We start from the raw sequence: 26,504 nt of genomic DNA, 5'->3' as shown, positions 1-26,504 counted from the left end.
GAATGAGTAGAGGGAGATGCTCCCTCCTCGTCGTCCTCAGGTGGTAACTCTTCAAGATGCTCATCAGTAGGAGTGGCCATCTCTTCAATGTAGAAGGCTTGCCCGAACACAGTTGGTTTCCTCATTTTCTCCTTGATGTCAAAGTGGAGGATGTTCTCTTTACCCAAATGGAGATCAATCGTGCCTTCCTTCACATTAACAATAGCTCCTGCTGTAGCTAAGAATGGTCTTCCTAGAATCAATGGGTCTTGAGCCTCCTCACCCATCTCAAGCACCACAAAATCTGTAGGTATCTCATACCTTCCAATCTTCACAGGGAGGTCCTCTAAGATGCCCACAGGATACTTCACTGAACGATCAGCTAACACCAGAGAGAGTCTACACTTCTTGTACTGAGTGAATCCAAGTTTCTTTGCAACAGACAAAGGCATCAAGCTGACACTAGCTCCCAAATCGCAGAGACTTTTCTCAAATACCATAGGTCCAAGAGCACAAGGTAGTGTGAAGCATCCTGGATCCTCTAATTTCTCTGGAACATCAAGCCTCTGGATGATGGCATTGCACTCATGGGTAAGAGTCATCATGCCGTCCATCTCCTTCTTCTTTGCAGCTACAACATCTTTCAGGAAATTGTTGTATTGAGGAATCAACATGAAAGCATCGATGATGGGCATTGCAACCTGAGCTTCACTCATTTGCTTCTCAAACAGAGCCTTGTACTTCTCTAGCAGCTGCTTCTTGAATCTACCAGGGAATGGAAGTTTGGGTTCATAGGGAGGAGGAACAAAAGAACTTTCACTTGCTGGAGTTACAACTTCACCATCTTTTACTGTCTTCTTCTCTTCCCCAACCTTTCCTTTACCTTTGGCTTCCACTATCTTCTCCAAGATCTCGTCATTGATCTTCTCATCAACAATCACCACTTCATCATCTATGTTGATGGCAACCCCCTCACCTAGTTTCTCAGCATCCTTGGTGAGGGTTCTAGGAGGTAACTGTTTACCACTCCTAAGGGTGATAGCTTTGGCCTCCTTGGGGTTTTGGTCAGACTTTCCAGGTAGAGATCCTTGCTGGCGATTCTGGTGAGTGTTCATGGAAGCAAACTGATTCTCTAAATTCCTGACTGTAGAAGCAAGGTGTGAGAATTTGTTGTTGAGCTCATTGTAGCTCCCATCAATCTTGGTATGAAGGTTCTTCAACTCATAACCAACATGCTTCTCACTTCTAGTCTGAGACTCCAAGATTTTTTTCAGTAAGGTATCAGTGCTGCTCTCTTGAGGAGCAGAGGAACCAGACGAGGGATTTTGCTGAGGCTGATAGCTGCCTTGCTGATTGTTCCGAGGCGATAACCACTCTGCTGGTTGTTGGAATAGGACTTCTGTTGGTAGTTGTTGTACTGAAAGTTGGGTTCTTTCTTGTACCAGCTACCATTGTTGTTGATGAAACACAGCTCTTCCTGACCTTCCAAACCCTCAACTTCATGGACAACAGCTGGTGTCTCTTGGCTTGGGTTGCCAACAAAGTGCAGCTGCTCTTGGGTAGCTTTATCAGCAAGGAGGATGTCTATCTTATCCTGTAGAGCTTTCAACTCCTTCCTCGTTTGCTTATCCTCAGTTCTACTGCTTCTGTCGTGGTCTCCACTGTAGACTGCATCACTCTTAACCATGTTGTCAACCAGCTCCTCTGCATCCTCCTCAGTTCTCCCCAAGAAGAACCCATTACTAGCTGTATCCAGTCTGGCTCTGTACTTAGGGAGAGCACCACGGTAGAATGTGCTCAGCAAGCTCTCCTTAGAGAAACCATGGTGTGGGCATTGAGCTTGGTAGCCCTTGAATCTCTCCCAGGCTTCACTGAAACCTTCCAAGCTTCTGTTGAAAGCTGGAGAATCTCGTTTCTCAGCTTAGCAGTTCTTGAAGTAGAGAAGAACTTCTCCAAGAATGCTTTCTTGCAGTCATCCCAAGTGATAATGGAGTCGCTGGGTAGAGACTTCTCCCACTGACGTGCCTTATCCCCCAAAGAGAAAGGGAATAGCTTGAGCTTTAAGGCATCTTCGGACACACCATTGGTTTTTGACAACCCACAGTAGCTGTCGAACCTGTCCAAGTGATCAAATGGATCCTCTAGAGCCAAGCCATGATACTTGTTGTTCTCGATCACGTTGAGGAGTCCTGATTGATCTCAAAGTTGTTGGCTGCCACAGCGGGTGCTCGGATTCCCAATCTATGACCATGAATGTTGGGGCGGTCGTAAGTGCCAATGGGTCGAGCTGCTCGCTGTTGGTTTGGTGGAACGTTGTTAGCTCCATTGGCGGCAGCATCATCCTGAGGTATGTCTCCCATATCAATATCCAATCTCTGCAAGTGAGCCTGTTGCTCTTCTTCTCTTCTCTTTCTAGCACACTCTCTCTCTAAAGCTCTAATGTCTGCAGCTCTTGGAACTAGGTTTGATGGACCCTGCTCCTCAAGTTCATACACCTGTAGATTAAAGGGAGGTGAAGAAAGAGAATCAGTAACAAAAGAAAATAAAAATGACTTAGTCTCAAGCAAGTGACTAAATCTCAATGTTTAAATCTACTCAGAATTTGGCAACGGCGCCAATTTGATGTTAGGAGTTTTCAAGGCTCCTAAGACAAATGTTGTAGTATAAAAGATTGTCGAACCAGTTCTGAGGGATATCAAAGCACCGAGAATACAAGTACTCACTTAATCTAAGTGCAACCAATGATTTAGATGGGTTTTAAGCTATGACTAAAACTAAAAAGCAATAACAGAATGATACTTTCTTACTAAGGGAAAAGAGAACTCATGGGCATAGGGATTAGACCTTGGGTGATCAAGTATCGAACTAAGGATGGCAAATGATCAATCAAACTATCAACCTTAAGCCTAGACACAATTCTAAGCAAGCTCTATGTCTAGATGAATGCTCATTTGCTAACATATCTCAAACATCAAATGTCTTTGGTTGAATAATATGAAAGCAATCATTACTAACAAGTCTATTAGCTATCTTAGCATCTTTAACAACAAATGTCTTTGGCAAAGTATACTAAAAGCCTAGGAGAGTTGTCTCGGGCATTTCATCGAACACCTTTCGGGTGAGAAATGCCTAAGGATCAACAACTGAGTGGCCAACTCAGAAGATGCATTATGATTACTCTACTAGCAAGGAAATATGAATGATCTACACTAAAACATCCTAGCTCTAACCTAATCACCCTTAATCTCCCTAACCCATGAATTCAAAAGGTGATTACTCACTAATCTCCATGATTCCTCTTAAACCCATATTGGATTTCAGATTAATCATGTAGAGAAATAGATAAGAAATCAACAAGAACACAAGAACATAACAATCAAAATCCAAGAGATGAACTTCTCCAGAGAGTTCTTGTGTATTTCTCAATAGATCAAAAGATAATCTGCCTTGGTGGCTACAAAAGATGTTTAAAACATAGGTTTTCCAAGTGCAAAACGTCCAAAATAAATTGCAAAAAGGTCCCTGAGAAATCATGATTTTCGGCAGCAAAATAACGCGGAGCGACTTGCAGGTGTCGCTCCGGGAAGTCGCTCCAGGGCCGATTTTTGGTGTCTCCGGGCGAGAGGTCGCGAGCGACTCTGGTGTGTCGCTCCAACGGGTCGCTCTGGATCGGGAGCGACCTTGGTAGGTCGCTCTGAGAGGTCGCTCCAGGGTCAACTAAGACTGTTCGGAGTAATTAGAACGCGAGCGACTTCATGGCGTCGCTTTAGGAAGGTCGCTCTGAGAAGTGGGACACAGCGACTTCGTGATGTCGCTCCGGGAGGTCGCTCCCATGCTCGGTTCGTCCAATGGTCACCTTTTCACCTCTTTTGAGCTCCAAATAACCTCATGTGGTACTCCAGTACCTAATATAGACTCATGTATGCAAAATGCAACCTAAACATGTCTAAATCATAATCTATATGATGAAAATGCTTATGAATGAATGGATAAAACAATGCAAATATGCAAGATATCACAAATCTATCTGATTAAAAAATGATTAATATTAATAATAAATCGCTCTCACGTTAAAAGTTAGAGCAGTTAATATCGTTTATATCCTTAATGAATAATTATATAAATTAGTCAAAAAATAAAAACGAATTTCAAATCTATCTGATTAAAAAATTGATTAATATTAATAATAAATCGTTTATACCCTTAATGAATACATTATATAAATTAGTTGAAAATAAAAATGAATTTAAAATATATCTAATTAAATAAGTGATTAAAATTAATGATACTAAGAATTATCTAAAATATAAATAATTAAAAACAAATTTCTATTAATACTATTATATTTATATATTATATTAGATAATTGACTATAAATAAATATAATAAAATTTTCAAAAATAAAACATGTTTTAAAACATAAGATAATTCTTAGATATATTTTGTTGTTATCTGAAAATAATATTTTAATATAAAATTTATAATTATATATAAAACAATTTATAATTAAATGCTAATCAAACAAATAAATATATTTTCTAAAATATATGTGAATGTTTTAAAATTTAACTCAACAATAGGAATATATATTTTTTGATAAACACTAATGAATATATTAATAATATTTTATTTATATGTTATATTTGTTAATTGACTGTAAGTAATAAAATTCTCAAAAATAAAATATATTTTTAAAACATAAGATAATTCTTAAATATGTTGTGTTTTTATCTGAAATAATATTTTTATCATAAAATATAATGTTTAATGTTTGATTTATCTTTTTAAAAACATAATTAATAATTTATTATGTTGGTTTTGATTTAATAGTTACTAGAGCTTGACCCGCGCATCCGCGCAGGTGTTAGTTTTTTGATAAATGAATATTTATTTGTATAAGTGATAATATATATTTTAAAATTTACCCGTTTAATTTTTTTTAATATGACATTTATAAACACAATAATTTTATAGTTTATATTGAGTAGTTTTATTTTATCATGTAAACCCTTAATTATATCATCCATTTATTTAAAATACGACCTGTAAAATCACACAAATGTATTTTTATTTTTTATGGATCAAAATTTTATGATTATATATAATAAAATTATTGTATAAACTGTTTTTATGGATCAAAATTTTATGATTATGTATAATGAAATTGTTGTATACTATTTATTATGTATATGTGGAATTAGTAAAATAATTACCGTATAATGTATGTAATTATGAAATGTATATATGGAATTAATTATTTTCAAATACACATATGTATAATAAAAAGGAAAAGACAAAAAATATTAAAAGTTAGGTTTATTAATTATTGTTGCCATGATTTTTTAGTTAGAATTTGATTTTGGAAATATATTAATTGAAGAGAAAAGACAAAAATCCTAAAAGATAGGTTAATTAATAACTTCAGTGGCATGCCATTGTAAATATAGTGGAAAACTAAGGGATAATCTAATTTTGTACTCCTATTTTAATAGATTAGATAAACAGATAAATATCTATACATATATTATGCCCGCATGTGCGGGTAGAACACCTTGTTTTGCATCCGATTTAATTTTTAATATCCAATTAAGACTCACACATACATATTACGTTATCCAAAATCTAAATCTTAACCCTAAATCTTAACCCAAAATCCAAACTTTAAATCCTAAACCCAAATTCTAAACTCAAATCCTAGACCTTAAATTTAAATTCTAAACCCAAACCTCATAACTTAAGTACGTTCTTTATTTTTATTAGAATACGGAGAGATGGAAAGGGAGAGCGAGATGTGATATATATATAGATAGCTACGTAGAATAGGGGTTTTTGTAGCATAGGGAAGTCATATTTGGAGAATCTATCTTATAGGTTGCTTTCGGGATATAAGGAAAGTGACCGATCACCTAAATAATCTTTCTATCCTGTAAATCAAATGCAATTGCCCTTCAATTATTCAACGATCATAAAACTTACTAGAAGATCCCACAAACCCCATAAAAGCTCTCTGCTCTCTCTCTCTTCTCACTCACTCTTCTTACACCGGGAAGAACAAAGTTGGTGAAGTCTCCGGCAGGGATAACTCAGCTTCACCGATGATCACATACATGCAAGATAATCCATCGATGTTTAGGCTTCGAGCTTCCAAGTTTCTACTACTCTCTGTTCTCATCTTGAGCCAGTTTCTATCTACTCAACTCCTTGCTCAAAGATCTAAATCTCCATGGCAGACACTCACTGGTACGTAAACTCCTCTATCTCTTCATCTCCTTCACTTTCTCAAAACAGAACCAAACGAAGTGAAAGTGGCTTTACTTGTCTCCCTTGTTGATTTTTTTTGGTTTGGGTAGGAGAGGCTCCTCTTGTCATTGCACGTGGTGGGTTTTCTGGGTTGTTTCCAGATTCAAGCGTAACTGCTTACAGTTTTGTGTCGGCTACAAGTGTTCCCGATGCTGTCTTGTGGTGTGATGTGCAACTTACAAAGGATGGAGTTGGGATTTGCTTCCCTGATGTGACCATGTACAAAGATTCTAACGTCCAAGATGCTTACCCTAAACGGAAAAACTCTTACCTTCTTAACGGAGTCCCTACTCAGGACTGGTTCACCATTGACTTCACCTCCAAGGATCTCAAAAGCGTGTTCTGTAAGTTTGGTGCATTGAAGGAACAAAATTTTCTTTGTATTTATTCTTATTACAAATCTATTTTTCAAACTGTGGCAGTGATCCGAGGGATATTATCACGTTCACCTGCATTCGATGACAACAGAAACGTTATTTCAACAGTTGAGAACATAGCTACACAGTTCAAACCTGCGGGGTTTTGGTTAAATGTTCAGGTAATTTTTATGACAGTATGCTGGTTGGCTTTTTGTTGTTGTTGTAATGAAATATATCTCAGATCACTCTAACACGGCTGCTTTTTTTTTCTCACTCAGCACGACGCGTTCTATGCGCAACACAATCTAAGCATGAGCGGATTTCTGCTATCAGTTTCCAAAACTGTGACCATCGACTACCTCTCTTCCCCTGAATTGAAGTTCTTCCGGGACATCGGTAGCCGGTTTGGTAAAACCGGGCCAAAGTTTGTGTTCAGGTTCCTTGAGAAAGATGACGTTGAGGTGTCAACTAATCAAACCTATGGATCTCTGATGACAAACTTAACATTCATCAAGACGTTTGCTTCAGGCGTTCTTGTTCCCAAGTCTTACATATGGCCGGTGGACAAAGACCAGTACTTGCTTCCCCATACAACATTTGTTCAAGATGCTCATAAAGCAGGGTTACAAGTATATGCCTCAGGCTTTGCAAATGATTTTGATTTGGCATATAACTATAGTTATGATCCATTGGCTGAGTACTTAGCTTTCATGGACAACGGAAACTTCTCTGTGGATGGTGTTGTATCTGATTTTCCATTAACCGCATCCTCGGCTGTTGGTAAGCAAAATGTCTTCTCCTATGTCACATCATCTACAAAGTGAAACCATTTATTTCTTTTTGGACTTTTTCTTATTCCTCAGACTGTTTCTCCCATCTTGGAAGTAACGCTTCTTCAACGCAAGGGGATTTTTTTGTTATATCGAAAAATGGAGCAAGTGGAGACTACCCTGGATGCTCTGACTTGGCCTATTCAAAGGCTATCGAAGACGGTGCTGATATCATAGATTGTGCGATTCAAATGTCATCAGACGGGATTCCTTTTTGCTTAAACTCAAGCAATCTTCTAGAGGGCACCAACGTTTTCCAAAGTCCTTTCATAAACCGCTCATCAACTGTTCCTGAGATCGCCCCACATGCTGGAATATACAGCTTTAGTCTGAGATGGAGTGAGATTAAGACACTGAGACGTATATAACTTACTTACCAAGTCTTGATTCTTGTTTTTTTTGTTTTGTTTTGTTTTGTTTCTTACATCATCTGTTTGCAGTTGCAATGACCCACCCCTACAGCTTGGGATTTAACTTGTTTAGGAACCCGAGAGAGAAAAGTTCAGAGAAGATTGTCCCACTCTATGACTTCCTGATCTTGGCGAATAAATCTAGCTCACTAGTTGGTGTGTTGATCAGCGTGGAGGTAGTATCACTTTAAAATTAATCTAACATTAGCAATGAATGTGATGTTCTTCTTAAGGACTATATATGTTTTGGTTTCATTCAGAATGTAGCATACCTAAGAGGGAAGCAAGGGATAGACGTTGTTAAAGAAGTTTTATACGCATTCAAAGAAGCCTGTTGCATCGACGCGACCAAACGGGTTATGATTCAGTCATCTAACAGCCCAGTCTTGGTTGACTTCAAGAAACAGAGCCCGTACGAGATAGTCTACCAAGTGGAAGAAAATGTTGGCGACATCGTCGACTCTGCGATCGAAGAGATCAAGAAGTTCGCTGACGCTGTTGTTGTCAGCAGACGATCGGTCTACTCGACCAGTAACTTCTTCCTCTCCGGACAGACTCATCTAGTGGAGAAGCTGCACAAGTTTAATCTTCCGGTTTACGTTAAAACGTTCCGGAACGAGTTTGTTTCTCAGCCTTGGGATTTCTTCTCTGATGCGACCGTTGAAATAAACACGTATGTTGCTGGAGCTGGTGTCAATGGAACCATCACTGAGTGCGAGATACAAAAGTAAGTTTGAAAATTTGAAAGAATGTCTGAAAACTCTGATATGATGTTTCAAAGTTTCTTTCTCAGGGAACCGGTGCTTGACCCGCAAAGACCACCCTCCTTACATGCCTCTGGTTAAGCCAGCTGGCCTCTTAGGATTCGTGAATCATGATTCTCCACACCCGGCTTTCACAGCTGATGATGTCACTGAACCACCACTACCTCCAGTCACATTTAGAACTCCACCCAACATCCCTGGACCCTTATCAACCGATGAAAAAGCTCCTAACAGTAAAACCAGGCTCACTCCACCTCTTCTTCTTCCTGCACTCGCTATGGCTCTCGCCTCTCTTCTACTTCTTTCATCACTATCGATCTTGTAATCCAACTTAAATCTCCATTTACCATTTATATATGAAAAGTCTTTTTAATATTTCTACCTTATCTACTGAAATACAAGTCAGCAATTGGCATAAAAATACATAATACGTTGAAATTTGCATAAAAGCAAGAATAGACAAGTAGTGCCAAAGCCCAATCCAATAACAGCATAGAATGATATCGACATCGTTGCCCCTATTGATCTGATCGCACAAGTTAAGAGTGGGAAGTTTATGAGGTGACTGACATAAATGTAACGATGATTTTATTCAATTTTCTTTACTTTCTATTTCTCCATCGTATTCATCCCTTTTTTATATCTTTCTTATTATGTGCTTCTTTTTCATTTATTCTACCATCGTCATGAGATCCATCATACATAATCAGTAGATAATAATATCTTTAACACTATAATTTCCGGTTTGTCTTACTGCCTCATTGAGATCCGCATCATCATGCAAGGATAATATGATAATTAACCAGTTAACATAAAAGTTTAATAACTAAATATTAGATTCTTAACATCTTACCCAAAACAAAACTAATATTAGACTAACCAGTATTTTATTTAATAACTATGTTTAAGAAATAAAATTAGTGAAAATTGTAGATGTGACCAGAGAACTGATATAGTACGTGAGAGAGACGTTTTATAGTATTATTTAATTTAGTGATATGAGTGTTAAATTATATGTATTGTAGCATAGCTATACTTTCACGTATCTGAATCATTTATAAGTTAATATCATTATTCATTGATTATTTCCATACTTTATCTGTTAGCTGATATTTAATTTTATATTTATCGACTATTTGATCAGCTGTTATTTTTTCATCGAAACAAAACTTAAATTATATTTATGTATGATAACATTTGTGACTAAAGAAATTATATATGGTGTATGAATTGCTGAACGTAACAATTTATGTGCTCGGCTAAACATAAAACTAAATTTAAGGTTTCAGTCCTACCTTGCTCTCGGAGGACCATCGTGATCACATTCTCAATGAGGCTCCGTTCGTAGGATCTTAAACCTTTCTTTAAGGCTGACTTTATGTTAGTTTCACATTTGTTATTGTTTCTATTTATTAGCAGGCTTGGACTTAATTATATAAACCCAAAAAATTGGGTTCTTTGGATTTAGTCCATCTGGAGTTTAATTGTTCTGAGCTTAAGCTTGTTTGGGTTTGGAACGGTCGAAAAACCCAAAATCTATACCTCAATTTATTTAAGAGAAATTGCATCTCATGTACAAAGATATCTGCATAATTTGTAGTTATGGAATTGAACCTTTTTTGCTGATGTGTTCTTTCATAATGGCCATCTTATCCATATAGTTCCTATAACACAACCTACACTGTTCAAAACCCCTGCACCTTTTACTACACGTGCGATTAAACTTATGAGGCGAGAGAGAGAGAGAGTTACTTCTTTATTCAATATTATCTCTATGGTTTCTCTCGTACCATTTCATCGCTCATTGTTCCAAAATTACTTCGTCTTCTCCGTCATAACCTTAGTTTCAAATTGTTTAAAGGCTCTAGTGATTCCGTATATATGTTTTTTCATGCCACTTTTATTCCGTTTATTTATTGCTTCTTCTTTCTAAAATCATTTGTTTTCTATCTATTGCTGCGTCTGAATGTAATTCATCGCCGTCAAGCTTATCCATTCATGGTGGTGCTTCACCTTCCACCTCTGTTTACGTCGAATTTGAGACCGTCGCGAGATTTACACATTTTACTCCTTCGTCGACCGATCTTTAGTCGCCTTGCTCTACCGACGTCGTCATGTTCAGAATCAAGCCTTTCCGTCGTGCTCATCCTTGTGGTCTCCATCAAGCTCCAGATCCGCCGAAGAGAAAGGTTGATCTATCCAATGGTGACTTTCTATGTTTTTGCAAGACATGTCCTTGACGTTCTGGTTATTTTCAATATGACCCCAAACATTTTATATTTATAGAAACATCCTCGCAAATCAACCCGGATTTTTTCAATCGTGCGATCTAGCCAAGTGGGTCATTCGATAGTTACATATTTGTTAGTACAAGCTATATGAGCACCAAATATAATAGACGGTTAGATATTATATTAGATGGGATGGATAACGTTGTTAGCAAGCTATGTGAACAGATAACAAATAATAATAATAGTAAATATTAGTGTATTATTGTTTTCGAGAATTTTCCAGTTTGTACTATTTTTAAAACGACATCTAATAAAAGTGTTTGTTGTACTTAAAAACCTTTATCCAGCCAAAAGTTATTTAAATCATAGGTAATATTAATTTTAGCTGAATATATGAAGGCTTGTACATCCAATAATCCATACACCTAACATTAATGTTAATTTCTTCTTTTTAAATGCACATTCTCTATAACAGTATTGTTGTACATACAGAATGGTTGTAACCAAACCCTTCATACTGAATCTACACCCGTCGCCCAATAAACATTTCATATGTTCCATAGAAAAGATTGCATTTCACATGTTAGATTGACCAACTAATATGAAAATATTATTCTAAAAATTTCTCATAAAAAATTTACACATAAATATCAAAATAGCTAATAAAAATTTACTATAAACAATCCTACAAAATTGTATCACACCCTGTTGACAACTAATATTGTTGTTAGCTGAAAATAGAATGTTTCATCTGGCCAAATTTTCTGAGTTATGAGTGTATATCTGATGGAAGTTTTTTACAAACATATTTAGGATCAAGTGTTTAGATGATTTGAGAGATTTTAGCCTATCTTTTCTACAACAAACATTTTAGAAGCCGGATAATAGGTTTGTTAGCAGAAAATATTATTATTATATGACTATTCTATATTTATCCTTGACAATATTTATTTTAAGTAATATTAGTTATATATAGTGTTTTGTATATTATTAAGCATCTATTTTAGTCATTTATGTTTTTAAATCTTTCATTTAGTTGTCATTGGGAGTTGCATATATACATTTTGCATACACATAGGTTTGGAGTACGTAACCAGAAGTTTTGGCTTTTGGGCAAAACAAAATGAGGAGATATCTTCACTATTGTAATGTAGGGGTCAAAACCGAAAATATGCAAAAGAGCAGAGACCAGTTTGCAAAAAAAGACAGAAATGGATCCTCAGCTGCGATAGCGAAAAGGTATATCGTACTCGTGTAATAGACTAATAGCCATAAGGTATCGTTGTTTAATGCTACTGTATTGGTCAGCCTTGGATGGATATAGTTAGACCAGCTCAGGCTACATGGATGTTTACACTTTTTGTATATATATATTAATTAATGATTACATGTAATAATTAGAAAACTCTCGCTCTATATATTCTTACGTGAAAAAAACAAGGAGTAGGGGCACCGTGGTGTTTCCGCAGTGTCTGGAGATAGACCTGATGTATGGGCTTTCGTTTTTTCCATCTCCGCAAAATATCAAATCTTTATGTAATTTCTGTGCAATTCGCTCTTTATTAAATTATTTAGCATTGTTGCTCATGTCTTGAACAAATATAAAATTGATGTTCATGTCTTAAACAAATGATAAGTACAGTGGTGTCAAAGTCTATTTAGTATTAGCGCACATGTCTTAAACAAATATTGAAGTCTTCTCCTAACAAGACATGTTGAAACACTAATTTGTAGACACATACTTGGTTAGAATGATTTACGATCTAGGTAATTCATTAATACTTATAAAACTTTTATTTTCTATTAATATTTATGTCAAAAATTTGATGTTTTATATTTTATATGTAGTTTTTGATTATGATAAGAATGTCGGGTCATGAAAAATATTCTGATCTTAATCCTACATTTTTTGTTGATTAGAGTTGAATTTTTTTTCTATTTGTTATTACTGTTTATTTGGTTTATTATGTAAAATTTATTTTAATTTTGGAAAACGCATGGAAGATTATTTAATTTTGGAATTAAATTTATTTCCCTTTTAAATTTTAATTTACTTATTTTTTTAAAGTTCAAAAAGCCTACAGTTTTAAGGCCGGATCGGGCTTTGAAATATTGGCTGATAAATTACGCGGCCCAGGCACCGGACTTAAATAACAATGGCTTTGTCAGTTTTGGGTCAGGCCGGACCGGCCCGGACTTTGTTTTTTAAGCAAAGCTGATACGTTTTGTTTAGACGTTAAAAAAAGGAACTAATCTGAACAAACAAAATTACTGACCAAAAGTCTTTTAGTAATCATTTTTTTTTTGGTAAAATTGTTTTAGTAATCATAGTTCTGTTTACATTACTCTTTGAGAAACTTTTGAAGAAACTGCTTCAACGGAGGTATTGAATCGGGCCCCCCTCTGCATCTGTCGCTCTTCAAGCATCTTTTTCTGGATTCAGCGGTGGGAAATCTCGGATCACAATCTTTACCTAGATAATGAATAGACTTTGGTTTCGCATCAATGCTGCTTATAAACACGCAGAGTACAATCAAACTTGTCAGGAACAGTAACTCTTTTTTCATCACGATTTTACTACTTTGGATTTTTATTTTTTGTTTGTTACGTTGTAGAAAGATTAGAAAAGCCAATTCATATATATAGAGCGAGATATCAGTTATTTTTTCATCTATATTATTAAAAGAGAAGTATCCATTAAAAAATACCCTAAGTTTTCTAACTTATTTACACTTCTATGCCACTGAGAATTAAATTAAACCATCTATTTTAATGCTTGTCTTTTCCAGTTAAATTAATGAATTTTCCTTAATCAAATTTAAACTTAATGTTTTAAAATGAATATACATATTTTAATATTTATCTTTTTCAGTTAAATTAATGAGTTTTCCTTAAGAGAAAAACTTGGGTTCACCAACCAATCAAAAAATCTTATATATTAAAACAGAAGTCACAACATTGATTCATGTGTGATTTTTAAAAAACTGGACCTAATGGACCTATTCATAGAAATTCATACTACATTATAATTCAGACTAATAATAAATAGAATTTTTAAAATATTTTAATCATAATATTTTTTTATATCTTTTCATTTTAAATATAAATATATTTATTTTAAAATCTAACAAATCTGTTTAAAAAGATTTTTACAAGATCTTCATTATCAAAATTATATTTAAATATTTTCACTAATTTCGAAATTAGTTTAAAATATTATTATACATTAATATATTCAGTTATTAAAATGAAAAATAAAAAATCTATAATATTTTATTTATTATATAATCATAATCAATCATATTAAAATAAAATTATTATATCGAGCTAAATATAATAAAATTGTATTATATTGATATATTTTACATTCGTAATTATAAAACATTTATGTTCAAAAATAAAATCTAATATGTTGGTAAGATGGGTTAACATTATAAAACTATATAATACTTGTATAAAAATTAACATGTATTTCTTTAAATTTAATAATATAAAATCTTTGTAACTACTTTAATCATAATATATTTTCATTTTAAATATAATATATATTATATATTATATTTTAAAATTTCTAATAAATCTTTGTAAAAATATTTAAACGATAACTTAATGTATTTTAAGTTATCGTTTAGAAATGAAAATAAATAAATTATATCCTATTTTTGTCTACTTTTATAGTCATGATCATGTTAAAATATAATTATTATACTAAAATAAATATGATAAAATTATATTCAATTGATAAATTTATAAATTTTATTTTCATAAATATAAATTATTTATTTAAAATATAATATGATGATAGAATGGTTTAAAATTAACAAACTATATAATACATGTGTAAAAATTAACATATCTTACACTTTTATATATACAATAATAAATTATTTAAAATGAATAAGCATAAAAATATTGGTAAAAAGAAATCAAGTTTTGAAATACGGGTCAGAATTTAGCATAAATTAAATACAAAATATTTTTTAAATATATTTTCTCATGAATATATTAATTTGCTTAATAAATAAATGCAAATACAATAAGATAAATATATAATAAGAAGTGGTAAATACATAAGGTTTAAGAAATTAATTAATTATAACATGTAAATTATAAAATTATTGTATTTGAAATAGTTATATAAATATTTAAGTATATGATTAACATTAAAAATATATACCACTTATGTTCTAAAACAATAATTTATGTATAGAAAAGTGAAAACAAACACCCGTGCGGATGCACGGGTCAAAATCTAGTAGTATATTAAATGCAAACATTTTCATAAATGGAAACAAAATATTTTGAATTTACTGCTTAAAATAAATAGATAAAAACAAATAAAAATATTAGTAGCTGCAAAAAAAATATTTCTTTTCTAAAAATTGTTAATGCCGTCCACCCCAAACCCTAAATCATAAACACTAAATCTAAACCCTAAACTCATAGGTCAATCTTAAACCCTTATCTAAATCATAAATCCTTATGTAAATCATAAATACTAAACCCTAAATTCATAACCCTAAACACTAAACCCTAAGCTTTTGGATAAACCCTAAATTTTTGGATACATTCTAAACCTTTGGGTAAACAACTTTTATTTTCTAAATTTTTACATTCTAAATTTTTGGATACATTCTGAATTTAGGGTTTATTTTCTAAAAGTTGTTTACCCAAAGGTTTAGAATGTATCCAAAAATTTAGGGTTTATCCAAAAGCTTAGGGTTTAGTGTTTAGGGTTATGAATTTAGGGTTTAGTATTTATGATTTACATAAGGATTTATGATTTAGATAAGGGTTTAGGGTTGACCTAAGAGTTTAGGGTTTAGATTTAGTGTTTATGATTTAGGGTTTGGGGTGGACGGCATTAACAATTTTGAGAAAAGAAATATTTTTTTTTTTGCAGCTACTAATATTTTATTTATTTTTATCTATTTATTGTAAGTAGTAAATTTAAAATATTTTGTTTTCTTTTATGAAAAAGACTGCATTTAATATATTATTTTTTGATTGGTTGGTGAACCCAAGTTTTTATCTTAAGGAAAACTCATTAATTTAACTGAAAAAGATAAACATTAAAATATGTATATTCATTTAAAAACATTAAGTCTAAATTTGATTAAGGAAAACTCATTAATTTAACTGGAAAAGACAAGCATTAAAATATGTAGTTTAATTTAATTCTCAGTGGTAGGGAAGTGTAAATAAGTTCGAAAATTTAGGGGTATTTTTTAAAGGGTACTTCTCTTTTAATAATATAGAGTTAGCTTTAAATATAAAGTCCAATTTTGGTTTTTGGTTGTCTATTATTAACTTCAGTTTTTATTTATTTAATAGAAAGCTAAATATTTATTTTGTAACGGAAAGCTAAATATTTATTTTTTAACAGAAACCTAAATTTTCGTGTTATGGTTTATGTTTTCTTAACATATGTTACGGTTTATGTTTCAGTTCAGTTTTTTTTCAGTATCAATTCAGTTTTTTTTTTTTTTGGTCAAAATCAATTCAGTTTTCTTTCTTTCAAAATATGCATTATGTTTGAAAAAAAATATCTGTGATTTGACAGTTCGTGGCTTTAAATTTTAGCTGGTTTTTAATACTAACTAGATCTCGACCCGCATAACCGTGCGGATTTCTTATTTCTATACTAAAATACTTTAGTTTATATAACAATATTTATTAATAACTTAATGTAATTTAGTGTTATATATTATGTAATTCTATAATAGCTGTTTACGTGGTTTATATATTATTACTATAAATTTTGTTTTTTTGTAACAAAAGTTATTTTGGAAACTTTATTATGTAACAATATTACTTTACATACTTTTTATTTAAAATTTAAAATTTAAAATTTAAAATATAAAATTTACATGAAAGCAAATTAAATTTATACATTAAGTTATTGTTTAAATATTACACAGATTTATTTGAATTTTTAAAATACAATATATAAATATATATTATATTTAAAATGAAAATATGTTATGATTAAAGTAGTTACAAAGATTTTATATTATTAACTTTAAAGAAATACATATTAATTTTTATATATGTATTATATAGGTTGATAATGTTAACCCATCTTACCAACATATTAGATTTTATTTTTGAACATAAATATTTTATAATTACGAAAATAAAATATATAAATATATAAATTTAATACAATTTTATTATATTTAGCTCAATATAATAATTTTAATTTAATATGATTGATTATGATTATATAATAGATAAAATATTATAAATTTTTTTATTTTTCATTTTATATAACTGAATATATTAATGTATAATAATATTTTAAACTAATTTCGAAATTAGTAAAAATATTTAAATATAATTTCAAAAATGAAGATCTTGTAAAAATCTTTTTAAACAGATTTGTTAGAATTTTAAAATAAATATATTTATATTTAAAATGAAAAGATATCAAAAGATACTATGATTAAAATATTTTAAAAATTATACTCCCTCTGTTGACTTTTCACATATATTAAGAAAACTCATTAAATATGCATTGTTTTTTGTGAATAACAATTTTCCATAACTTTAAACCAATAGCAATTCAATAAACACCATTAATTTTTTTGAAACTTACAATTTTTCATAAAATCATACATTGAAAAAGTAAAAAATGTATCTTTTTGAAACAACTTTTTTTTCCAGAACATACATCTTTTAGGAACGGAGGGAGTATTTATTATTAGTCTGAATTAAAATATAGTATGAGTTTCTATGAATAGGTCCATTAGGTCCATTTTTAAAAAAATCACACATGAATCAAGGTTGTGTCTTCTGTTTTAATATATAAGAAGTTATACTTTTGTTACGACCAATTTAGCCAGATTATCTCAAAGCAGTTTTAGTTTTTCTTTTCGCTAAACCTGAAAAGAAAACTAGTTGTGAAAAATAAATAAAAGTAATATGTAAGGTATAACATAGTAGTGTATAGTATTGCTTCAGTTTAGCAAATAAGAAAATATGTTAAATTTAGCATATATCCAGAAAACTTTTTAAATCAATATTTCTTTTTAAATCCAACCAAAATTTTGACAACATTCCCTTTATTAACAAATAATTTCGTGCAATACATAATATAATCTACAAATGACATAAATTTCAAAAACAATAGAGAGAATTCATAAGAATAGAAATGAGAAAAAAATATTTACACAATTTCTCATGTTTCATCCAAATCAGATCGACAAAACAAAAATAATGAATTTAACTATTTTTACCTTTTTAACCATCTTACACCATAAAGAATTATGAATTTTTTTTTAAAAAAAAATTAAGACCAAAGCCTATGATTAATACATTATAAAAATAAAAATTAAATATCAGTTTGGAAAAAAAAACATACAAGATATAAAGTATAAAATAAAAATGTAGTAAAATATATAAATTAGAGAAATTAGAGCACATGCACATACACAAATGAAATTAAGTGTATATAGACACATAAAAAAATTAAGCTAGAGTATTTTATATATTTGATGTAATATTACATTTCTTACCCCTAAGCATATCTCATCCATTTGATATTCCTCTTTCCTTTTGTTTTCTTCATCTTTTTTTTCTCTTTTTTTTTTCTTTCTTCTCCCTTTCTCAATCTTATTTGATATATATCTTTTGGATCAAATATAATTCAACTAAAAAATTATGTGAGTAAAAATGCACATATCTTTTTAATTTCATGCTTTATGTTGCAAATAGAAACACAAAGATCACCATTGATTGTGTCAAACATGATAGAACCCTGAGATGAAGTTTATAGTACACAAAGTCTATTCTTGGAAGTAATAATATTTTTGAGGTATATATTATAATTTTTACATTTATAATGACTTATAAAATAATGTTACTCTCTCTGTTTCTTAAAAAAATAGATGTTTTGGTGTTTTCACACATATTAAGAAAACACATTAATTTTGCATCTTTTTTTTGAAATTATCAAATTCCAATGCTTTTTAACCAATAGTGTTTCAATAAATCCAATTAATTTTATTGAAATTTATAATTTTTGTATAGAAAACATAAAAAATCTATCTTTGTGAAACAAATTTGCTTTCTAAAACTTCTATCTTAATGAAACATAGGGAGTATAATACTTAGTCACTTCATGTTTTGTGTTTTAGGTAGTTGTCTCAGTGTGAGATTATTTTATCTTTGGGTTGCTTATGGATTCTTCGTTTAGTATGTGTTTCTTGCTTCGGTATATCCATTGATGTTCCTTAATAAGAAAAGAAATGGGGAAAGTTTGTTAATTTGGTGAATATCTTGTAGTTTAAGGGCTAACTGCAACTAGATCTCTGTATATTTACTCTTGCAGTTGCATTTAACATGATTTTAGGACCTTTGGTGATTTGTAAAAGAGCATGCTTTTTGATATTCTAAAACAGTGTGTGAATAGGATGCTTTGGGACCGTATGTGAGTTGAAGAACACTAGAAGTGCATTGAGAAAACACGTCGAAGCTATGTGGATAATCAAAATAAACCTTTGATAATGTATACCATATAATTCAAGCACTATTTTTTAGCTTCTTTTGTAAGTGAATTATTCTTTCTGAGGGGTTTCATGAACTAGAATTTGTTTTGTGATTGCAGTTTATATGTTCTTTTAGATTCTCTTGAGAAGTCTATAAATGCACTCGTAAATGGTACTTTACGCTGGTTTGTGCTCAGATTGGCTTGCACTAGTAGAAAGTGCTTACCTGTTAACCATTTAAATGATAACAGTGATAATAGAATTATAATTATTTCACCTTACGGTCGTACAAAGTGTTGTGTTTGAAACTTTGAATGCAATGAAAAATTATATCTAAACCTAAATATACATCATAAACTAAATATTAAAATTTAAAGCTGATCATAACTTCACTCTCACTCTATAAATACTAATCAATAAACTCTAATCACTAAATCTTAAACCAAAAATTAGACCATAAACCCGAATATAAATCATAAACCCAAATATTAAAATCTAAAGCTGATCATAACTTCACTCTCACTCTCTAAATACTAAATCATAAACTCTAATTACTAAACCATAAACCAAAAATTAAACCCTAAAATCAAAAGTAAACCCTAAACCCAAATATCAAAATTTAATGTTGATCCTAATTTCATTTCTACCTTCTAAATACTAAACCCTAAATCCTAATCACTAAACCTTAAATCTAAATATAAATCCTAAACCCAAATAGAATGAAACAAAATAAATATTGTTAGATTCATGTTTATTATGGGCTTCCAATTTAAAATGAATTGGTAATTAATGTACTGCCCCTAACTCTTTATATATTACTTAATGTCCCTTAGAATTCCCTATGTGGGATATAAATCCCTAATACCCATCCTCGAGATGATAGCTTTTATCGGCCAGAAATCTCGGAACTTTAGGACATTTATACTCGGTCGAGCGAGTTTAACACAACCTTTATACCCGGTTGGAAGGATTAATCACGACCTGTATACCCGGTCGGAAGGATTAATTTTAATTTTTAACTAGAGCTTGACCCGCGCATCCGCGTAGGTGTTAGTTTTTTTTATAAATAAATATTTATTTGTATAAGTGATAATATATATTTTAAAATTGACCCGTTTAATTTTTTTTAATATGACATTTCTAAACACAATAATTTTATAGTTTATATTGAGTAGTTTTATTTTATCATGTAAACCCTTAATTGTATCATCCATTTATTTAGAATATGACATGTAAAGTCACACAAATGTATTTTTATTTTTATGGATCAAAATTTTATGATTATATATATAATAAAATTGTTGTATAAACTGTTTTTATGGATCAAAATTTTATGATTATGTATAATAAAATTGTTGTATACTATTTATTATGTATATGTGGAATTAGTAAAATAATTACCGTATAATGTATGTAATCACGAAATGCATATATGGAATTAATTATTTTCAAACATACATATGTATAATAAAAAAGGAAAAAGACAAATAATATTAAAAGTTAGGTTTATTAATTATTATTGCCATGAATTTTTAGTTATAAATTGATTTTGGAAATACATTAATTGAAGAGAAAAGACAAAAATCCTAAAAGATAGGTTAATTAATAACTTCAGTGGCATGACATTGTAAATATAGTGAAAAACTAAAGGATAATCTAATTTTGTACTCCTCTTTTAATAGATTAGATTTTAATTATGAGTTTAGGGTATTTAAGATCTGGGCTCTGATACCAAGTTAGATTCAAGTTTATTATGGGCTTCCAACTTAAAACCAATTGGTAATTAGTAGATTAGTCTTAATCCTTTATATATTACTTAATGTCCCTTAGAATTCTCGATGTAGGATATATATCCCTAATAAATATCATAGTACACATTTGTGAAATTATAAAATATCTATGATTTACAAATTTTTATTGATTATCATTTTAATAATGAACGCACAAGTACATCTTTAAAGTAAACAAGTCCATACACCACTAAAACAATGTCAATAAAAATTTGTCAAGTCTTATTTTGTTTATGAAAAAGTAAAAACAAATTAAAATTAATTGCCCAAGAAAGGAAAAAAAAAACATGACACTGATAACACAATTAGCAAACCCCTAAACATTGTTAGCAAAATTGTAAACCTTAAGGTGCAAACCCTAAACTCTGTGAACTTTAAATCCCAAACTCTAAACTCTAAATTTTAAGGGGTGAAACCTAGGGTTTAAGGTATATAATTTAGGGTTTACGGTTTAGCAAACGGTATTTAACAACATTATTTTTTTTCTTTTTTGACAATTAATATTATTTTTATTAATTTTTCAAAAATAGAAAATAACTTAACAAATTTTTATTAATTATTGTTTTAATAGTGAATGCACATGTTCATACATTTTTATTCTAAGAAGTGAGCAGTTTTAAAAGTTTTTTATGAATAGTATGTGCGGTCTGATAAAAATGAAAGTGAATTTTAAAAAAAAATCAGGATACAGAGAGATGGAGAGGGAGAGATGGAGAGGGAGAGCTAGATGTGATATATATGAGAGCTACGTAGGATAGGGGTTTTGTAGCATAGGAAAGTCATATTTGGACAATTTATGTTATAGGGTTACTTTCAGGATATAAGGAAAGTGACCGATCACCTAAATAATCTTTCTATCGTCAATTGCCCTTCAATTAATCAACGATCATAAAACTCACAAGAAGATCCCACAAACCCCATAAAAGCTCTCTGCTCTCTCTCTCTCTCGTCTCACTCTTCTCACACCGGGAAGAACAAAGTTGGTGAAGTCTCCGGCAGGGATAACTCAGCTTCACCGATGATCACATGCATGCAAGATAATCCATCGATGTTTAGACTTCGAGCTTCCAAGTTTCTACTACTCTCTGTTCTCATCTTGAGCCAGTTTCTATCTACTCAACTCCTTGCTCAAAGATCTAAATCTCCATGGCAGACACTCACTGGTACGTAAACCCCTTTATCTCTTCATCTCCTTCACTTTCTCAAAACAGAACCAAACGAAGTGAAAGTGGCTTTACTTATCTCCCTTGTTGATTTTTTGGTTTGGGTAGGAGAGGCTCCTCTTGTCATTGCACGTGGAGGGTTTTCTGGGTTGTTTCCAGATTCAAGCGTAACGGCTTACAGTTTTGTGTCGGCTACAAGTGTTCCCGATGCTGTCTTGTGGTGTGATGTGCAACTTACAAAGGATGGAGTTGGGATTTGCTTCCCTGATGTGACCATGTCTAAAGATTCTAACATCGAGTGTGCTTACCCTAAACGAAAAAACTCTTACCATCTTAACGGAGTCCCTACTCAGGACTGGTTCACCATTTGATTTCACCTCCAAGGATCTCAAAAGAGTGTCATGTAAGTTTGGTGCATTGAAGGAACAAAATTTTCTTTGTATTTATTCTTACAAATCTATTTTTCAAACTGTGGCAGTGATCCGAGGGATATTATCACGGTCACCGGCATTCAATGACAACAGAAACGTTATTTCAACAGTTGAGAACATAGCTACGCAGTTCAAACCTGCGGGGTTTTGGCTAAATGTTCAGGTAATTTTTATTACAGTATGCTTCTTGTTGTAATGAAATATATATCTCAGATCACTCTAACACAGGCTGCTTTTTTTTTCTCACTCAGCACGACGCGTTCTATGCGCAACACAATCTAAGCATGAGCGGATTTCTGCTATCAGTTTCCAAAACTGTGACCATCGACTACCTCTCTTCCTCTGAATTGAAGTTCTTCCGGGACATCGGTAGCCGGTTTGGTAAAACCGGGCCAAAGTTTGTGTTCAGGTTCCTTGAGAAAGATGACGTTGAGGTGTTCTTGGTTGAATTCAAGACGTTTGCTTCAGGCGTTCTTGGTTGACTTCAAGACGTTTGCTTCAGGCGTTCTTGGTTGACTTCAAGAAACAGAGCCCATACGAGACAGTATACCAAGTGGAAGAAACACTCGGCGACATCTTCGACTCTGCGATCGAAGACATTAAGAAGTTGGCTGACGCTGTTGTTGTCAGTAGACTATCGGTCTACTTGGTCAGCGCTAGCTTCTTCCTCACCGGACAGGCTAAACTTCTGCAGCTTCTCCACTAGATTAGTCTGTCCGGTGATGAAGAAGCTAGCGCTGACCGAGTAGACCGATAGTCTGCTGACAACAACAGCCAACTTCTTAATGTCTTCGATTGCAGAGTCGAAGATGTAGTCGAGTGTTTCTTTCACTTGGTATACTGTCTCGTATGGGCTCTGTTTCTTGAAGTCAACCAAGATCAGCCTCCGTGTTTTTAAATGCAAGGACGGAGTAGCTTAGATACTCAAATCACTCATATCTATTCTTGTTGGAACTATTTTTTGAGCATTATGAAAAATGTATTCATATGCTAAAAATAGAGTTAGTGTGAATGAGAAATAGAAGTTTATAGTGGGTTGATTATAAATTTTAAAATGACATTTGTAAGAATGTCTCACATTGAAAATACAAGGAGAAAATCCTTTATATTTAAAATGGAGAAATCACAACAAAGCTCAAAGCTTTAATATACTTAGTGTAACACCCCAAAACTAGCCCAATTAAATTATTTTTTTTTAAAAAGCTAATGGGTTCTCTACAGCCCAACTAGAAAACCCTAGGGTTTTCCCTTTCCTCACCTTATAAAAGCAAGCCTCCACCCCTTAGTCTCCCATCAGAAATTTAGAAGCGAAGCCCTGCAGAGAATTCCCGGAGATCAGAAGCCCTAGCCGTCGACTCCCTCTCTCTTCCCCGCGCCGCCTCTCTCCTCCTTCTCTCTCTTCGCCGCATCTCTTCTCTCTCTCTCTCTCTCTCTCTCTCTCTCTCTCTCTCTCTCTCTCTCTCTCTCTCTCGCCGCGCCTCCTTCTCTCTCTCTCGGCCGCGTCTCTCTCTCCTCGCCGTGAACAGCCGCGAGTGGTGGTGGTGGCCGCGTGGTGTCATAGATCTCAGATCCCGTTTCTCTTACCCCTATTCTCAGATCCAGATCCAGATTTAGGCTAAGGTGAGGTGTTCTATCCAGATCTGTTCTATGTTCTTTTATATTGTTGAATGGGTTGCTAGGATTGATTAGATCCTGTTTGTTGTTAGGATGATAGATCATATTGCATCAGGACTCTCATACTGATTAAGAACTTTACACGAACTGGTTTAATGATGATTGTGGATTGAGTGATTGGTTGATTGAAGATCTGTTGTTTGTGATTGAGAGCTAGGATGTTAGAAAGAAATGAACGTAAGGTCTTAAGAGAACTGTTAACCGGCCTGGTTAGATGAATGATAGGATATCCATGACTGATTGTTAAATGAATTGAGTGTGACACCGAGAACGGGTGGCGTCTAAAACGGAAAGTAAGAAAGAGTCTAAGGGTTAAGGAAAAAGGAAATGAAAGGAAAAAGGAAAGTTAAATGATTGAAATACGAACCACCGAGGAACTGGTGGGGAGTATGGGAAATGAATAGAAATGGAATACGAACCACCAAGGGACTGGTGGGGAGTATGGGAAACGCGGCGGCCGTAGCGTTCAAAAACGGCAGGTTAAGAATAGAGGCGCCAGTAAGATTGAGTCACGCCGAGTCTTGGCGGGAAGGGGCCGTAATACACTGCAAAGGGTATAGACTACATCCAAGGGAACCGGATGCCGAGTGTACCAGGGCAGGCGGCTCCACAGGAACGCAGCAAGAAAAGGGGAGGGTTGGTCCGCTTGAGCTGTGTAGGTCCTAGAGTTATAGGATGAATGGAGTCTTAAATATTAAACCGAAATGTGTGAATTGAGCGATGACTGAGTTCATTGCATTGCTTGTTTCGTGAAATAAAACTTTAATAGTTAGTTAAGAAATGGGTGTTGTGACTAGTCGGTTCTCGTTTCGCATTGAGCGGTATAAAAGCTCATGGGGGAGACTGGTCTAGAATCACTTCACTGAGTATTCATACTCACCCCTCTTTTTCCCTCTCACTTTTGCAGAACTGTATGTGGAAATGTCGATGGTAAGAAAAGAAACGCACCTGAAACTCATGGGACCAGAAACGGGACACACGGAGATGTCGGGAAGGTAGACATGTGTGTCCTAAACCCCGCACCCAGGAACCCCGGTTGGAAATGGGGAAGGGGCGGGTGTTTCACTTAGTATATTGTGAAGAGGAGATGTCCGTATCGAACCTAAGGCTTTGAACTTCGGATTTGGTAAATTGCCCAGTTGATCAAAGAGTTATTTTTGGATTCACCCCCTAGGTAGGTTCACCAACTAATAAAATTTAGTTATTTTAAATTCGATATCTTTTAAAAAAAGAAACAAAACATTATCAAATTAGATTTACACAAGGTGAGGTGGATAAGGAGATGGGAAGAGATACAGCGAAGAAGAAAACTGCGTGAGAATAGAAGGGATAATGAAAATTAGGTTTACACAGGTGAACAAATGTGTTTTTTAAGTTCGGTTAACCGTTCGTTTTATTAAACCGAACCGAAATAACCGAGAACCAAATGCAATTAAATTTGCCAATCGGTTTTGTATCTTTAACTTAATTCAAACCAAAATACTTAAATGTCGGTTCGGTTTATAATCCCAGGCCTATGCACAATCAAAAGAATTATTATGATAATAATTCAGTCTCCATGTTATGGTTGTACGTTAGAAAACGTATGGATTATGGGCTATATAAGAAAGCCATAATCATCTCATTTCATACACAACAATACCAAAAGAAAAATCATATCCTCTTACATTGAAATTGAATAGTCATGTTAGTATTTTTTTTTTGAGTCTAAGAATACAACACAAAATTAGGTTTGATAGATTTTGTTTTTCGGTGATAGTAGACAGAAAAAATGTTACAGTTATATCCTGGGAATCTGAACGATATGAAACCGTCACACTGCATGGCATTTAAAAATTTTAAAAAAAAAGATTAACCATCTCAACTCTGCAGTTCTTCTTTATTCTTATATTTCGGTATTGTAATTTTAATTCATATTCTTATTATTTTGTACAAGACTTATTCTTGGGTTCACCCCCTAGGTGAATCTGTAGGTTCACCAACCAATAGGATTGTGTCATTTTAGATTTAATATATTTAAAAAAGGAAACAAAATATTATCGAATCATATTATATTTTTAAAATAAAAATTGTATTAATCACAA

At 32.6% G+C, this 26,504-nt stretch overlaps 1 protein-coding gene, 3 non-coding genes and 1 pseudogene across 5 annotated transcripts; 4 read left to right on the top strand and 1 right to left on the bottom strand.

Moving 5' to 3' along the window:
* The first annotated feature begins 1,796 nt into the window (after positions 1–1,796).
* On the top strand, positions 1,797–1,902 carry LOC117128650. The gene has a single exon (XR_004452045.1). It is a non-coding gene; the product is annotated as a small nucleolar RNA R71 (small nucleolar RNA).
* Positions 1,903–5,413: 3,511 nt separating this feature from the next.
* On the top strand, positions 5,414–11,129 carry LOC103833850 (annotated as a pseudogene).
* Positions 11,130–20,757: 9,628 nt separating this feature from the next.
* LOC108869266 (glycerophosphodiester phosphodiesterase GDPDL4) lies at positions 20,758–23,268 on the top strand. Of its 2 annotated transcripts, XR_004450905.1 has the most exons (3): positions 20,758–22,315; positions 22,424–22,909; positions 22,998–23,268. XR_004450905.1 is itself a non-coding variant. In XM_033278957.1 (2 exons), exons 1-2 carry the CDS (start codon positions 22,171–22,173, stop codon positions 22,684–22,686), a joined length of 408 nt encoding a protein of 135 aa, XP_033134848.1. In that variant the 5' UTR covers positions 20,758–22,170; the 3' UTR covers positions 22,687–23,268. The 2 variants fall into 2 exon arrangements, 1 of the variants encoding a protein (XP_033134848.1); XM_033278957.1 differs by having other exon boundaries at positions 22,424–23,268.
* A 37-nt stretch (positions 23,269–23,305) lies between these two features.
* On the bottom strand, positions 23,306–23,519 carry MIR9552A (microRNA MIR9552a). Its single transcript, NR_128607.1, has one exon. It is a non-coding gene; the product is annotated as a microRNA MIR9552a (primary transcript).
* On the top strand, positions 23,365–23,613 carry MIR9552B (microRNA MIR9552b). Its single transcript, NR_128608.1, has one exon. It is a non-coding gene; the product is annotated as a microRNA MIR9552b (primary transcript).
* The last annotated feature ends 2,891 nt before the right edge of the window (positions 23,614–26,504 follow it).

Source organism: Brassica rapa, chromosome A09 (genome assembly GCF_000309985.2).
Source record: "Brassica rapa cultivar Chiifu-401-42 chromosome A09, CAAS_Brap_v3.01, whole genome shotgun sequence".
In the NCBI taxonomy this organism is placed as follows: Eukaryota; Viridiplantae; Streptophyta; class Magnoliopsida; order Brassicales; family Brassicaceae; genus Brassica; species Brassica rapa.
This window is presented reverse-complemented; position numbering and strand designations above follow the sequence as displayed.